The sequence below is a fragment of the Erinaceus europaeus genome, chromosome X, assembly GCF_950295315.1.
Source record: "Erinaceus europaeus chromosome X, mEriEur2.1, whole genome shotgun sequence".
In the NCBI taxonomy this organism is placed as follows: Eukaryota; Metazoa; Chordata; class Mammalia; order Eulipotyphla; family Erinaceidae; genus Erinaceus; species Erinaceus europaeus.
The window spans coordinates 43,593,345-43,610,701 of NC_080185.1; the positions used below are offsets into that span (position 1 = coordinate 43,593,345).

At 43.8% G+C, this 17,357-nt stretch overlaps 1 protein-coding gene across 4 annotated transcripts in view; it reads right to left on the reverse strand.

The window, feature by feature from the left end:
* DOCK11 (dedicator of cytokinesis 11) overlaps positions 1-17,357 on the reverse strand; it is a 328,799-nt gene that overhangs the window by 239,745 nt on the left and 71,697 nt on the right. For all 4 annotated transcript variants that reach the window (XM_060182487.1, XM_060182486.1, XM_007530393.3 and 1 more), the window contains exons 2-3: positions 254-370; positions 48-137 (exon numbers count right to left, since the gene is read on the reverse strand). In XM_060182487.1, the coding sequence (XP_060038470.1) occupies positions 48-137; positions 254-370 (207 nt within the window). The remainder of the gene's footprint in view (positions 1-47; positions 138-253; positions 371-17,357) is intronic.

A 17,357-nucleotide genomic window follows, 5' to 3' on the forward strand; every position in this document is an offset into this window, starting at 1 on the left:
AATAGGTACACCCTAGCTGGTATACCACCACCCAGACTATTTCTTACCTCTTTGACAAACAAACTCTGGGCCCTTTGTGCCCCATCTTCTGGTACAGTGGACTGCACTGTCCTGTGGTGGCGACTGAGCACCGATATCTAGAAGACACAGAACATTCTAGATGCAAGCACTGGCTTGGAAGATGTAGAGTTTGTGGGTTTTGTTTGTTTGTTTGTTTTTCTTCCTTTCCTTAAAGAAGGACCTATGAACTCACCGAGATATCTTCCATAGGAAACATGAGCAGGTCTCTGAGAGGATCGCTGTAAATCTGTGTCTTTCTTTGGGTGATGACATTCTCATAGTCCAAAGGCTCAACGACCTTGGTCTTTTCCTTTAAGGAAAGAAAGAACAAAAGTACGATGTAGAGCTGAATCGACTCAGGGAAGACCAATTCCTCACCTTTTGCAACAAAAGGTCTCGCTGATGACAGTAGATACCTAAAGGAAACTCTTTCAGCAAGGGGGGGGGGCTCTCCCTAACCATACCCAGGCACCAAACACAGTCCTCACAGATGAAGACAAGAGTCCTGGGGAACAAGTCCTGTGATCTGCTTTGCCTCAGACCTTCTCCAACCTCCACTGCCATTTCTTATTTAAATTTAGGAGACAGATGTGAGAGATGATTAGGTCTCCTCTTCAAAGGAACATGAATAGAACAACTGTTTAGTACCAAAAATTCTTTTTATGGATTGTTATCTCTGACCACCTGTGGCCAGTAGTTTTGTATTCTTTAAGAAGGGCAGCTCCTTGCAGTGCTTGCTAATCCTCCAGGAGAGACCCTCAGACTCTCTTCCTCCTTTCTTCATTTAGACAACTGGGAGACTGTGAGCTCTGAAGCCCAGCCCAAGGGTGGAGGAGACAATTCTGTGTGTCAGGAATAAAGATGGGGGGGGGCCTGCTGCCTGAAGGCCATTGTTGATGGCACACCCTTTGGCAAAAGAATAAATGCCTTGCTTCAACTCCTTCTTTTTTTTTTGCCTTGATAAGTAATTTTAATTGGACGTCATTTACAACACAGAGATAAAAGATGGGGCAGGGCAGAGAAAGATACACACCTGCAGAACTGCTTCACCACTCATGAAGCTTCCCCCTTCTCAGGTGAGACCCACTCCCATTTTTAAACTTCAGGTGAGTCAAACTGGTCTGCTTGTGTTTCTTTTTATTTTAGACAGATAGAAAGAGACAGAGATACAGCGGTGACAGTACGAAAGCTACCTCTAAATGCAGAGGTGTACCAGGCTTGAACCTGGGTCGTGCACATGGCAAAGCAGCGCACTACCCAAGCGAGCTTTCAGCAGTCCAGCAAAGCAGTCTGTTTGGAAGTCTGTCAAGTGACATTAACTGAATAGGTGCTGTTCACCAGTGAACTGAAGGGGAGAAGTCCCCAGCATTCTTGTGTCTACTCTGTACCAAGCTTGCTGGCCACAGGAGGGAATACGTTCCAGTATAGTTGGAGCAAACACAGGTTCAGGAAAGGGTTGATCCAGCAGGCCGAGCATGGAATGGAGAAGTATTAGAGGAGCATGGTCAGTGGGTCCCTTGGAAATGTAGGCAACCAGGCCATGGATGAGATAGATGGTTCCTGTCTGAGGCTAAGGTGACAAGAGCAGGGTCAGTGACTGAGAAATCTAGAACATGATTTAGGAATCAGAGTTCAGCCAATGGAGACAGCCTCATAGTTCTGCAAAAAGACTTTCCTACTTGAGGCTCCAAAGTACCAAGTTCAATTCTTCACACCACCACCACAAGCCAGAGCTGAGGAGTGCTGTGTGCATGCGTGCATGCGTGTGTGCATGTGTATGTGTATGCGTGTGAAAGAAAACAAAAAATATATATTTTAAAAAGTTCTGTGCACATATAACATGCACATGTCCTGAGAAGTAAGGACGGGGCTGGGTAGTAGCACAGCAGGTTAAGCGCAGGTGGTGCAAAGTGCAAGGATGGGCATAAGGACCCCAGTTCGAGCCCCCAGCTCTCCACCTGCAGGGAGGTTGCTTCACAGGAGGTGAAGCAGGTCTGCAGGTGTCTATCTTTCTCTTCCCCTCTGTCTTCCCCATCTCTCTCCATTTCTCTCTGTCGTATCCAACGACAACATCTATAACAACAACAATAATGGCAATAATGGAAAAAATGGCCTCCAAGAGCAGTAGATTTGTAGTGCAGGCACTGAGCACCAGCAATAACCCTGGAGGCGTGCGGGGGGTGGTGAGAGGGGAGAGGGTTAAATAGTAGAACTTGGATCATGCACATGGCAAAACAGCACACTATCCAAGTGAGCTACTGCACTGACCCTGGTGAATCCTACACCAGCGCACATGGATGTGACAATATACCCTTAACATTTTATAATTTCATAAGCCACGATTAAACCACTAATAGTAATGAGAAATGAAAGGCACTTCTGTAATAGAGATCATATAAAGAAAATCAGAACCTAAAGAGTATTAAATCAGTATCAAAAATGAAAATTTTTCCCCAGGGTTATTGGTGGGGCTCAGTGCCTGCACCATGAATCCACTGCTCCTGAAGGATATTTTTTTTCCCTTTTGTTGACCTTGTTGGTTTTTATCACAGTTGCGGTTATTATTGTTGTTGTTGTTGGATAGGACAGAGAGAAATGGAGAAAGGAGGGGAAGACAGAGAGGGAGACAGAAAGAGAGACACCTGCAGACCTGCTTCACCGCCTATAAAGTGACTCCCCTGCAGGTGGGGAGCTGGGGGGCTCGAACCAGGATCGGGATCCTTACGCTGGTCCTTGCGCTTTGAGCCATGTGCGCTTAACCTGCTGTGCTACCACCCGACCCCTCCCCACCCCGGGGATCTTTTATAATTGTGTACACAGCCATTGAGACAGTCTTCAATATATCAGGTTCGAGTAATTCTTTGAGATGGATCTGATATTTGGTTCAAAATAGGTCACAGCAATGTCTCAGTTCTGTCAGTCCCCTAGCAGAAGGCTTCCTCTAAGATTACATCCAAACCTAGGACAGCTCACTCTAAGCAATGAGGGTCAGCACAAAACAAGTGGAAAATATTCAAACAAAGCCAGTATGGAGGTTTCTCAGGAAAGTCAAAGAAGACCCACCCTCTGGTTCATCAAATCCACTTCTAGGTAGAGAGTCAGATAAAGTGAACCAGCATGTCAAAGGAGTGTCTGTGCTCCCATGGCATGAGTCACAATCGTCAAAACATAACAAGAAAGAAAAAAAACAATCTACATGTATGTTCTCCATAGGTGAAGAGATAAAGAAAGTGGTATGAGGTGTGATGGGTGGGGTGGAGTAAGAAAATAGCATAGTCTCTGTGCAGCAGACATCCATGTCTGAGGCTCAAAGGCTCCAAGTTCAATCCTCAGCACCACCATAAGTGAGAGAGGGAGAAAGGGAGAGAAGGAGAGAGGGAGAGAGGGAGAGAGGGAGAGAGGGAGAGAGGGAGAGAGGGAGAGAGGGAGAGGGAGAATCCCTATTTGGGGAGGTGGGAGCTCAGATTTTCTGACAGGAAAATGTAACTTTTGTCCCACATCTTCCATGTTCTCAAGGACTCAAGTGGGTGGAAACTGTGATCTTACCTCCTAGATCTCACACTCCGATTCTGTGATCTGTTTCTCAGGGAAGTTGAGTGAATCAAGCACTAACTAAGAAGGCAGATCTTGGGCCTTCTGAACATAACTTTAGGGGCCGGAGATTGGCACACCTGGTTGAGAGCAAGTTACCATGCACAAGAACTAGAGTTCAAGCCTCGGGTCGTCACCTGGGGTGGGGGTGGGGGGAGTTTCACAAGTGGTGAGCCAGTTGTGCTGGGTGTCTCTTTCTCTCCCTCTCTGTTCTCCCAATCCCTTATCAATTACAATGTCTCTAGCCAATAAAATAAATAATAAATAAATAAATAAATAAAATATTAAAAGAACATAACTTCAAAGTCGTACTTTGGCTGACAAATTTTTTTGGTCCCTTCCTTCCAATACTAAATGCAAAAAATTACCATCAGATTTCAATGCTCAACCTATTGAGGGAGTCTCCGTCAATCTCACCGTGTCATAATTTCACAAGCTCTTACAACTGAAGTAACTGGAAAGGCTGAAAGAAATCTTTTTCACGCTCCTAATGTACAAACAACACCACTCACACCGACGAAGTTCTGTGCTATCCTCACAACAACCAGTGTTCTCAAAGTCTGAGGGACAGTTTGACTACCTTCGTTCCTTCTTTTTTTTTCAAATTCATGCTTATATATAAATGCTTATATATGCTTATAAATAATGCTTATAAATGCTTTAATGATTTATAGCCTACATGGGAATTAAACCACCTAGTGGATGTCTTTTACCTCTTATTTCAGTGATAATAATCATCTCCAATTCCGGGAGCCAGGCTGTAGCGCAGCGAGTTAAGCACACATGGTGCAAAGTACAAGGACCAGAATAAGGATCCCGGTTCAAGCCCCCGGCTCCCCACCTGCAGGGGAGTCGCTTCACAGGCGGTGAAGCAGGTCTGCTGGTGTCTGTCTTTCTCTCTCCCTCTCTGTCTTCCCCTCCTCTCTCCATTTCTCTCTGTCCTGTCCAACAATGACGACATCAATAATAACTACAACAATAAAGCAACAAAGACAACAAAAGGGAATAAATAAATAAATATTTAAAAAATTAAAATAGAAATCATCTCCAATTCTATCTGCTTTGTCCCAAATGACACAACCTTATCTTTTAAAAACTGGTTTAAAATTTTTGTATTTACACGTTTACTAGATAGAGACAGAAATCAAAACAGAAGAGGGAGAGAGAAAGACACCTGCAGCACTACTTCACCACTTGTGAAGCTTCCCCCTGCAGGTGAGGACCAGGGGCTTGAACCTGGGTCCTTGTGCATAGGAACATGTGCGCTCAATGGGTGCACCACCACCCTGCCCCTATCTCATCTTTCTGACTGCAGAGTACTATTCCACTGAATACATATCCTATCACGTCTTTATCTAATCATCCATCCGTGGGCATTTAGAGCTTCGCTTCCATACCTTGACAATTGTGAATAATGCAGCTATGAACACAGTGTGCAAATCAGTGTCTTCGTGTCCTTTGGATAAATGTCTAGGAGAGATATTGCTAGATCATAAGATATTTCCATTATTTAAGGACTCGAAAATAATCACTTCTGGAGCCGGACAGTGACACACCTGGTTAAGTGCAGTCATTACAGTGCACAAGGAATCAAGTTCAAGCCCCCCGGCCCCACCTGCAGGGGGAAGCTTCATGAGTGGTTTAGCAGTGCTGCAGGTGTCTCTCTCCCTCTCTAACTTCCCTTTACTTCTCAATTTTGGTCTCTACTCAAAATAAACAAATAAAAACATTTTAATTAAAAAAAAAGGCCCCAGTTCCCATCTGTGTGTGGGGGGGGGGGGACGCGGGGGCTTCACAGGTGATGAAGTACTTGCCTCTAGATTTCTCTGTCTTACCAAACAAAAAGAAAAAGGAAAAAGAAAGAACGACAATGGGCACGGGGCTGGGTGGTGGCACACCTGGTTGACGCACGTTACAAAGTGCAAGGACCCAGGTTCGAAACCCCTGGTCCCCACCCGCAGGGGGGGAAACTTTGTGAGGGGTGAAGCAGTGTTGCAGGTGTCTCTCTCTCTCTTTCTCTCTATCCCCCCTTCCCTCTCAATTTCTAGCTGTCTCTATAGAATAAATGAATAAACTTTCAAAAAAGAAAAGGGCACCAGAAGCGGTGGACTGGTCATCCTACCAAGCCCTAGAGGCAAAACAAAAAAAAGTGTCATTTCTTTAAAGGTCCAGCATGTATCTTCTAAACATGAAAACTTACATCTATCTTCCTGTGTGGTTTCAAGGTCAACTATTCATGTTACAGAAAATGAGGCTTTACTTTTTATTTAGAGCCAATTATTAAGTCTTTTGAGTCTGCACTTGTTCACTTCTCAGAGGTAGCTTGGTTGTCAGAAAAATCAGGGTGGTTGTTCTGGGCCCCACAAAACGTTCCCCATCAGAGGACCTAGGGCTGAGTATTAAGCTTCATCTCTTTGCAAAATAACACTAAAAAAAATTATCAGGGATGTAGCTCCATTATAGAATTGAGGGTGGGTGGGAGTCACAACGGTAGCACAGCGGGTCAAGCGCAGGTTGCGCAAAGCGCAAGGACCAGCATAAGGATCCCAGTTCAAGCCCCCATCTCCCCACCTGCAGGGGAGTTGCTTCACAGGTGGTGAAGCAGGTCTGCAGGTGTCTATCTTTCTCTCCCCCTCTGTCGTCCCCTCCTCTCTCCATTTCTCTCTGTCCTGTCCAACAACGACGACATCAATAACTACAACAATGGCAACAAAAGAGAATAAATAAATAAATATTTTTTTAAAATTAGGGGTGGGGTGGGCGAGTCCATTGCTTTCACATGATAGGGTATGAGAGGATCCATTGCTTTCACATGATAGGGTCTGAGCCACCCCTCCCTGCCTCCTGCCCCAGCAGAGTGGGAGCTCCAGAAGTAGTAAAGCAGATCTGCAGGTATCTTACTGTCTCCTCTATCTCCCCTACCCCAATTTCTCTATCTTTTCTTTTTTCTTTGCCTCCAGGGTTATTGCTGGGGCTCAGTGCCGGCACCACCAATCCACCGCTCCTGGAGGTCATTCCCCCTTTTGTTACCTTTGTTGTAGCCTTGTTGTGTTTATCATTGTTGTTGTCTATGTCGTTCGTTGTTGGATAGGACAGAGAGAAATGGAGAGAGGAAGGGAAGACAGAGTGGGGCAGAGAAAGACAGACACCTGCAGACCTGCTTCACTGCCTGTGAAGCGAATCTCCTGCAGGTGGGGAGCCAGGGGCTCGAACTGGGTTCCTTACACCGGTCCTTGAGCCTTGTGCCACGTGTGCTTAACCCGCTGCGCTACCTCCAGACTCCCTCTTTATCTTTTTTTAAAAGATTTTATTTATTTATTTATGAGAAATGATAGGAGAGAGAAAGAACCAGACATCACTCTGGTACATGTGCTGCCGGGGATTGAACTCAATACCTCATGATTCAGAGTCCAATGCCTTATCCATTGCACCACCTCCCGGACCACCAATTTCTCTATCTTATCTAATAAATAATTTTTTAAAAAAGATAAAAAGAAAATAGTAGAGAACATATGTTCTGCATGTATGAAGGCCTGGTTCCATTCCCTGAAACAAAAGCAAACCAAAAAGGGGGGGGAGGTAGGAAGAGGAGAGACCAGGAGATAGCTTAGTGGTTATGCGACAGGCTTGCGTGCATGAGGCTTCAAAGTCCCAGGTTCACACTAAGGCACCACCATAAGCACTGCTCTCTGGTCTCGGTCTCTCTCTCTCTTTCTCTCTCCCTCTCTCTCTCTCTCTCATTAAAATTAAATAATTTTTAGAGGTAGATCTAGAGAAAGGGACCACACAACACCAAAACTTCCTTCAGTGCTTTGAGGGCCAGGTTTGAACGTGAGTGACACACACACACACACGCACATGCACACGCACACGCACACGCACACACACACACACGGCAAAGTAGTGAACTATTCAAGTGAGCTGTTTAACCAACCTTAAATATTTTTTAACAGAAGGAAAAAAGTGGTGTGCCCGGTTGAGCACCCATGTTTCCTGCTCAAGGATCCAGGTTTAAGCCCTTGACCCCCACCTGTAGGAGGGAAGCTTAACGAGCAGTAAAGCAGGTCTGCAGTTCTCTCTCTATCTCTTATCTATCTATCTATCTATCTATCTATCTATCTATCTATCTATCTATCTACCTATCTATCTCCCCTTCCCTCTCAATTTCTTTCTGTCCCATCATAATAAAAAGAAAGAGGGAGTCGGGCAGTAGCGCAGTGGGTTAAGCGCATGTGGCACAAAGCACAAGGACTGGTTAGGATCCTGGTTCAAGCACCCAGCAAGGGAGTGGCTTCACAGGCGGTGAAGCAGGTCTGCAAGTGTCTCTCTGTCTCTCTTCCTCTCTATGTCCCCCCTCTCTCTCAATTTCTCTCTGTCTCTATCCAACAACAAATAAAATTAAAAAATTTAAAAAAAGAAAGAGAAAGGGAAAGAGAGAGAGAGAGAGAGAAAGAGGGAAAGGATTGAGCATCCCCCATGCTTATTTTCTTCTCCAACTCTTCCTCCTAGCATTAAAATCACAGCTCACTTGGTGGGTTTTTGAGGCCAATTTGCTGAAGATTCCACAGTAGTGCTGTATGGTGGGACAGGATGGCAGCTTCAGTGGGAGTGAAATGTACTTGTACTGACACATTGTGAAAAATGTGGAAATATACTCGTGACATCAACCATTCTATAAATCAGCATTTCCTCAATAAAGTAATACTGAAATTGAAAGGAAAGTACAATTCAAATAGAAAATGGAAGAGCAAGAGGTTACAATAGGAGTCAGGCCTAACGAACCACACCCTACGTTTCCCTTCCAGAACAATTCAGCTCTCACTCTGTTTGCATTCAGAGACAGGGTCAACCTTTTGCCTTTCTCTAGAATGGTCATGATTTCATCATGACTCTTTCCTGCAATGTAGAACAAACCTTTCTATCACACTCTCCTACTATTCCGTGTGATCATTCTGCTCCGAGACTTAAAGAGTTACTTGGAATAAGTGTTTCTCTCACATCACACATAAAGGGTCTTTCTCTTGGGTTTATTGGCTAGCTTTCCTGCCAGTTGTATGCACTGGTCAGTCAGAAATGGGGGCAGCTTCCCAACTCAAGAAACCTGTACTATAATAAATGGTACTTTATTCACATTCAAATCAAAGTAAGGTCCCGCTACTCTGTGGAAGGAAGAAGTGTTTGCATAAGCTGAAGAGCCGCAAGCATATGTTTCAGTCTTCCTCCGTTGTGACAGGGAAACTGTCAACCTAAATCTGGAATCGACTCATATTTCACTACGAAGGAAAAAAAAAAAAAAACCAAATGCTATGCCTTTGAAAGATCTCATTCATGGATTCCTAAGTGCTTCTTAAAATAACTTGCTAATAATAGTACTCTTTTGTTGTTGCTTCTCTGGAAGATCGCTTCTGTAGTCTGCAGAAATCACGTTCGTGTACATTCTACCCATTTTTTTAATCAACAGCCACCACTAAGTTGACAAGGCCAATAGCACTGTTCCAACTTTAAACCTTAAGAAGCTGGCTCGGCTGTTTCACTTCACGACTCTTGTTTATTATACCTGGCAGAAAAGCAAGGTGCAAACTCAGGTCTCCCAACTCATAATCTTTCTTTTCTTGGCTGTGTTTGTCTCAATTTTCATTTATTCATGTCCAATCATCACATGTTTTTTTGCTACTAACAGAAAGCTTCCTGTTCCAATAAATGCAGTGAAAAGGGAAACTGATGAGAAGACATATATGAAGGAGTTACTCAGATTTAAATCCCCCCCCCATGCAGGAAAACAACTCAATAGCTTCTTAACGCGTAATAAAACAAGAATAAACAATGTCGGTCTCTGTACCACAGCTTGGGACACAGTCTACTCAGGGTTGCTGAGGCCACTAAGGCCCAGATCTAAGCACCCTTCCATGTTGTAAACCCTAAACCTGTGAAGAAATGCTCAAGTCCTCAGAAATGATGGTGCTTTCTGCTTTCTAAGCTTGTAAACTAAGACACTGAGCCAGGGCTAGGAGATGGTTGACCTGGTAGAGCTCTCACACTTGACCAAAGCTGAGGATCTAGACGGCAGCCACCACATGGGAGCACCTGCATGAGGGAAGCTTCAGGAAGAGTGGAGCAGTGCTGTGGCATCTCTCCTCCTCTCTCTCTCTCTCTCTCTCTGCCTTTCATCAACTATCAGAGAGACAGAAAGAAGTCAATCAGGGAGCAATCAAATCATTTAGCCGCAATGTCCCAGCAAAAACTGATGGCAAATATATTAATAAAAAACCATAATAACCATGCGATATTTTTCTGTCAACATCGAAGAATCAGTCTGTGTTGCTTCAGTTTAGATATTAGACTAGAGACCATTACTTTATTGGTAGATCTTTTACTTTAGAAACTAGTTCTTCATAAGAATTCTAAGAATGTCTCTTCTGCTAAGTCTAAAGTGAATGCTGGCTTCACATAATTCCTCCTGCACCACATGGAAGGACACCAGAAAGCCCAACACAGGAACAGGGACAGTTCAATCTCTCCCTACACTCTCACCACAACCATCCCTGTTCCAAATGAAGTCTTGGTACAAGAAAGTGCAAGACAACAACTGGTGTGTGAACAATCTGTGAAGGATTTAGTCCCAAAGTTAGAAGCTCACTTTCACAGTATCACAATCAAACGGTTTCAAAGGCACCTGGACATCTTCCTATTTGAAAAAGAGCATGCCTTTTTAAAAAGAATAATAGTAACGTACTCAAAGAGGAAGGGCTGACTCAATGAGTAGCTCCTTCCCATCATTCCTCATTTCTCCACTTTGGGGAATGTCCCCCAGGCCCCCTTGGACATTCAGCTCCCCTTGTGTTTCACACATTTGTAGCTGCATTGGAAGTGCTAGCTTTCTCCACAGAGACCATTTTAAACTAACATTTTGTGCTCAAAATGGCCACCAAGGGCAGGCAATTTCCGGTAGCTCAGAAAGGAAGGAGAGATCTGTTCACAGCACATTTATTTATCAAGTCTCTGCTAGGGTACAGGGCCCAATGTGGTCACCTGGAAACACAGCAATGGAAATCACTGGTCCCTGCACTGGAGAAGCTTGGTCTAGTAGAAGAGGCAGAGAAATCTGGGAGGTTCACCTTGATTGCTTTAGCTGTACCACTTATAAAACCACTGGCCACCTTTCTGCACATCGATCACACCCTCTAAAAGAAACATTGTCCTCTACCCAACTCACTGCTAAAGTGTGAGCCCACCTACTCATGTTTTCCATCAAGCAGGAGACTTTCCTATATGAGGATATGTGATCCCAGATCACTTCATTTGTTGTCCACTTTGACTGGTGAGCCCAAAGATGGGAGATCAGGTGACTGGTCCCCATGACATGTGAGGATAAAGACTAACAAAAGATGTGCTATGACTAGCGCAAATGAGAAATATCATTGTAGACTAGAGATCCTTCAGAGAAGGGCCCTCCAGGGCAACAAACCAGTGAAGGACCTTTTTCCTAAAATTCAAACACAGGGTAGTTGACTTTGCTGTGGCCCTTCTAAATCACAGGATTACCTTTCACTAGCTCATTTCCTTCCCCAGTTCCCAATAGGAACTCCAAGTACAGAGGGAGCTCTGAATGTAATCCCAAGATGATGCCAGGGGAGGGGAGGCCATCTTTTCACTTAGTACAATTCAACTTGGCAAGGCAGATATGAACATATTTCAGTAAAGATTGTTTTTCAGGGCAGGTCTTGGCACAAAAACCCACAGACAAATTGCATTCAAGACTCTGACCTTTCCTAAATCAAACAACTAAGGGAAAAATCATATTTTTTCTTCATGAGACCATTGACTCATGCAATTCCTGTGACAGCCAGACCTCGAACAACTCATACCTAAAGTCCTTATTCCTCACTCATTTTACCAGCCACTGTGGTATTTCCTTTTATTTAGCACTTAGCTACTTTGTAGGTGGTTTGTTTTATTACTTACTTACTTACTTACACAAAAACACTGCTGCTTTTGGCTTATGGTGGTGCTGGGGATTGAACCTGGATGCTGGGACCTCAGAACCTCAGGCATGCAAGTCTGTTGTTTGCAGAAACACTATGTTATTGTCCTGGCCCTGCTTGCTCCTTTTTTTATTTTTCAAAATATTGTTATTTATTTAATCTTAATGAGAAAGAGTAGACACCATCTCCCCAGACACTACCATGGGTCCACCTACATGTTAGCTGTCAGACTCAGGCAAAAACTAGTAAAGTCATGGGCCCCTGGGAATATACCTAAAATAGACAGACCTACTAGCTTTTTCCAAAATGGAGACCCCCAAATCTTCTGCAATATTCTTGCCTTTAGGTTCATGGTTAGTCAACAATTTGTTTGGATTTCTATCTTAACTCTTTTTCAGCCACCAGGTTCCAGATGCTATCATGGCGCCAATTTGACTTCTCTGGGCAGATGACCCCACCAGTGTGTCCTGGAACCCCGCCTCCCCAAGAGCCCCGCCTCACTAGGGAAAAGAGAGAGACAGGCTGGGAGTATGGGTCGACCTGCCAATGCCCATGTTCAGCGGGGAAGCAATCACAGAAGCCAGACCTCCCACCTTCTGCACCCCATAATGACCCTGGGTCCATATTCCCAGAGGAATAAAGAATAGGAAAGCTTTCAAGGGAGGGGATGGGATAGGGAGTTCTGGTGGTAGGAATTGTGTGGTATTGTACCCCTCTTACCCCATGGTCTTAAAAAGAAAAAATAATTTTATTCATTTTATCTTAGTGGGAAAGAGTAGATACAGAGGGAAAGAGAAGAGAGAGAGAGAGAGAGAGAGAGAGAGAGAGAGAGAGAGAGAGGCAGGCAGACCAGAGCAGTGCTCAGTTCTGGCTTATGGTAATGCTGGGAATTGAACCTGAGACCTCAGGTTTGAAAGGCTTTTGCATAACCATTATGCTGTCCCCCGGCCCTGCTTTTCTTTAAAATTTTTTTTCATTTATTTTAACAAAAAAAAATACAGAGAGAACTCAGGACCTCATGCTTGAGAACCCAATACTTTATCCACTTCACCACCTCCCGGACCACAATAAAGAAAATCATGTGCTTTGGGAGGTGGCACAGTGGCCAAGGCACTGGACTCTCAAGCATGAGGTCCCGAGTTTGATCCCCGGCAGCACATGTACCAAAGTGATGTCTAGTTCTTTCTCTCTCTCTCCTATCTTTCTAATGAATAAATAAAATCTTAAAAAAAAAAAAAAAGAAAATCTTAAAAAAAAAGATTTTTGAGGATAGTTAAATCAGCCATTAAAACACTACAAAACATTACGGTTTTTGTTTTCCTTTACAAGATTTGCATAGGGAAGACATATTTTGAAATGCCTAATTACTCCCTATTTCCCAGTCTACTTGACTATTGATGTAAGCGCACAAGGAGTACTTAAAACTGCAAAGAATATCCACACCTTTTAATCATGAAATAAACAAGTTCGCCTATATACTATATTAGTTTAAACTTGTTTTACAAGTAGCTTTTACCATTATGACCAACTGAAGAACTAAACAGAAAATTTAGATCAACTACAAATGAATAAACAGAATTCCAATGACCTCTATTACATCCCACCACCCCGAAAAAAAAATGTTCATTTAGCCAGTAGTTATAATTGTACTCAATATGCTGACTGACAAGTATGGAAGAAAACTGATTTGAATTCCTCCAGATTTTGTATTTTCACTTTGTGCTTATAAGCACTTAAATAATTCAAGGATAAAACCAACAGATTAAAAATGAATACTTGAATAAATTGAGGAAATGCCAGATTATCTTTTTTAGTATTTTTAGAATTAGAAGAGCATTGTTTCTGTTCTTAGTGCACTATTATTGAAATTACTGAAGAGGAAAAAAAAGTGCCTTGGTTACACATAATGTAGAGCAAGTCAAAAAACTCTTAACAAATTAGTATAGACAGGCATTATTGTAGATCATTCATTCATGCAAAAAAATTAAATTATATTCACTCTATGCCTATAAACCAACTCATAACCCACCTGGATCTTGGTGTCCCCAAAGTAAATCTGTAATAGAAAAAAAATGTTTTCCTTGACTATTTCCTGCATCTTATGAACAAAACACAATTTGCATTCTGAAGCAGAACAAAACATAAAAGCACAGATGTTTTATAAGTATACGGATGTAGACTTAGATTAAATTACTTAGATTCGATGAAAACACAAAACCCTAAAGGTCCTGTTTATGCCATTCGAACACAGTGACACAAGCCTGAATCAATTCCCAAAGTTCAGTAATCTAAAAAGTGGTCACACAACATTTCCCACACCCAACCCATCAATGTGCTCCTGAGCGTGAGGTAAAGAAAACGGTTTCCATTTTGAATCAACCTTGACAGGGACAATAATGCACAAAACTCTTATTTTGCTTCCTATAATCAGTCACATTGGACCTGTTGATTCCCTAAAGTTCTCCATCTTTGCTAACACTGCCAATACTTTCAGTCTCTAATACTTCATGAGAGATTATATTCTGAAAGCTATGGAAACTACATATGGTGGCAGAAGGATCCTTGGATTAGTCTTCAGTTTACTTTTTTTTTTTTTTTTGGCCTCCAGGGTTGGTGCTGGGACTCAGTGCCTGTACTAGGAATCCATTGCTCCTGGAGGCTATTTTTCCCTTTTGTTGCCCTTGTTGTTTGCCGATGTTGTTGTTGTTGTTGTTGTTATTGCTGTCGTTGTTGGATAGGGCAGAGAGAAATCGAGATAGATGGGGAAGACAGAGAGGAGGAGAGAAAGACACTGGCAGACCTGCTTTATCCTCTACAGGTGGGTGGCCGGGGGCTCGAGCCGGGATCCTTACGCGGGTCCTTGCTCTTGGCACCATGTGCACTTAGCCCCATGTGCGTTTAGCCCGCTGCGCCACCGCCCAGCCCCCTTCAGTTTACATCTTGAAAACGTCAGGAGATGGCATACTTCCCTGGTATAATAACCCATGTATTGTGACTTGGTCCGTGTTTATCCTATCTTCCCTGGCTCACCTTCTTCAGCTGAGTGCCATGATTTAGTGAAGTATAGCAGGCGACTAGAGATGACCGCTAAAGCCCTTCCTGAGCATGCGCCACACCTTACTGCCCTAACACGTCCTAAGTAGATTGTGCTCAGTATCCAGCCAACAATCCCTCTCGTGTCGCTTCGGTCAGGTGTCACCAAGCTCAGTATCCACACTCCAGTTTAGGGTTTGAATTAATTTGCCAGATTTTCATCCTGAAACTCATCTCTCACTCCCCCTGTCCATGATATCTAGCCTTTTGAGGGTGTCACTGACAAAGAGTAGTTGCTGTACCCAGTTTTCTTTCTACCTTTAGGGAATGTACAGCCATTCAGTTGTGTTACATGGTCTTCCTCAAAGAGGTAGAGATAGATAGATAGATATAAGAGTGCTCTATCTGTAATCTTTGGTTCTTTCTTGAAACTAATTTCCTCTCTATGACAAGCCCTCAATCTCCAGAGATACCATCAGAAGGAGCCTTAGGGGCTGACCCCTGTGAAACATTTGCTGCTATCTTCAGTAGATAAACCTGAGCTGATGCGAATGTTCTAAATTTGATTGTGGGGGTGGTAGCACATTTCTGTGAATACAGTGAAAGCCAATATACAAGTTTCTTTTCTTTCTTTTATTCTTTCTTTCCCTCTTTCACTCCCTCACTCTCTTTCTCTCTTCCTCAGTCTTTTCTCATAACCAGGGCATCACCACTCCAAACTACTTTTTTTTTCCTTTTTAGGTAGAAATACACAGAAACAAGAGATAGAGAGGGAAAAACACCACAGCGCTGAGGGCCAACCCAAGCCTGGGTCACGTGCATAGCAAAGCAAAGATCACTATCCAGGTGATCTATCTTACCAGCCCAAAGATAGAATTATAAATGAGTGAGTTGGACTGTATGTGAAGTATACTGCCATGAAGTGACTGAGAAAAGTGAAAAAGGGAAAGAAAAAAAAAAACAAGCTACCCAGTTTCATTCCCTTCTTTCTGGTAAACAAACAAAACCAAAAAACTATTCCTCTGTATTCAGTGAGAGATGAGCTCCTGTGTTGCCTCAGCTGCTCTCACCAGCATGGCAGGTGTCTTGTCTAAGAATCCTATTCTATGTAGACTTGGGTTCTACTGACCAGCCAAGCATAAAAGGGAGGCCTGCTGTCCTGTTAGCCCAAGAACTCTGGTGGAGTTCTTAAAAACAGATACAGTGGGGACCAGGTGGTGGTGTACATATTACTATGCACAACAACGAGACCCAGGTTTGAGCCCTTGTTTCCCACCTGCAGCGGGGGAAGCTTCATGAGTGGTGAAGCAAGTCTGCAGATGTCTCTCTTGCTCTTTCCCTCTCTATCTTTTCCGTCTCCTCAAAATTTCTATCTGGTCTATCTAATAAAAGAGAAGGAAAAGGAAAGGGGGAGAGAAGAAATGGCTGCAGGGAGAGGTAGATTAATCATGCAGGCACCAAGCCCCATCAATAACCCCAGTGATAAAGAAAGAGGGGGGGGAAGAAAGGAAGGAAGAAAGAAAGAGAGAGAGATACAGAGGATCAGACTGTGGCTTATTAGGCAAAGCTCCCACTTTTTCATAAATGAGTCCTTAGGTTCAATTCATGGCCCTACATGGAGGCATCATAGACAGCGCTAAGAGAATGCCGTGAGGGTAGAGCAATGCGCTAGTCTCTGTCTCTCCCTATCTCTCTTCTTCTCTGTCTCTCAAAACTGAACTAAATATTGGGCCAGGAGGCAGTTCAGTGGTGTAAGAAGCCCTAGGCTGGTTTCTGGCACCACATTTTTTAAATGGGGGAGGGGAGGATGACAGACAGGACAAGAGGGGTGAGGAGGAGAGCGAAAGGATGTAAAATCCAGTTGGGGAGGTGACTTGGAGGTAGAGTGATGTATGAGGCTCTTAGCTCAATTCCCAACACCACATGGGAGCAGCACAGATAGTGAAGTAGAACTTTGCGTATCCCCTGCCTCTCTCTCTTATATCCCCCCCCTCTCTCTCATAGAGACAGAGAGAAATTGAAAGGGAAGAAACACTACTCAACCACTCATGAACATTCCTCCCTACAGGTGGAGAACAGAGGGCTTGAACTCTGGTCCTTGCACATAGTGATGCCTGTACTCAACCAGGTACGTGACCACCCTGCCCTGGAGTTCAATTTTTGAGGGACTGACTACTAATGTCCATGGTCAGCAATGTGGATAAAAGCAACGGGGGGGGGGGCAGGCGGTGGCGCACCTGGTTAAGCGCACACATTACGGTGCGCAAGGATCCGGGTTCAAGTCCCTGGTCCCCACCTGCAGGGGGAAAGCTTCACGTTCACGAGTGGTGAAGCAGGTCTGCAGGTTTCTCTCTGTCTCTCTTCTGCACTATGTTCCCTCCCCTCACAATTTCTCTCTGTCTCTATTCAAAATCAATAAAGATTAAAAAAAAAAAAAACAGAAGCCAATAAAGTGTTAAGTCCCAACAGGGAGGAATCAGAGCCTGCAGTTCGGGGAGTCTAGGGCCACCCCAAATTAAGTGGGTGGGAACAGCCCAGCAAGTTGGAGAGCAGCATGCGCTGAGGCAAGGAGGTTGAACAGTTTCCTGGGGCAGGGGCCTGGGGAGCCAACAGAGGTTTTTGAAATGAAGGGAATGACACCAACAGATGCTTTACTCATATTTATGCACCGAGAAGTTAGCAGGTCAGTGC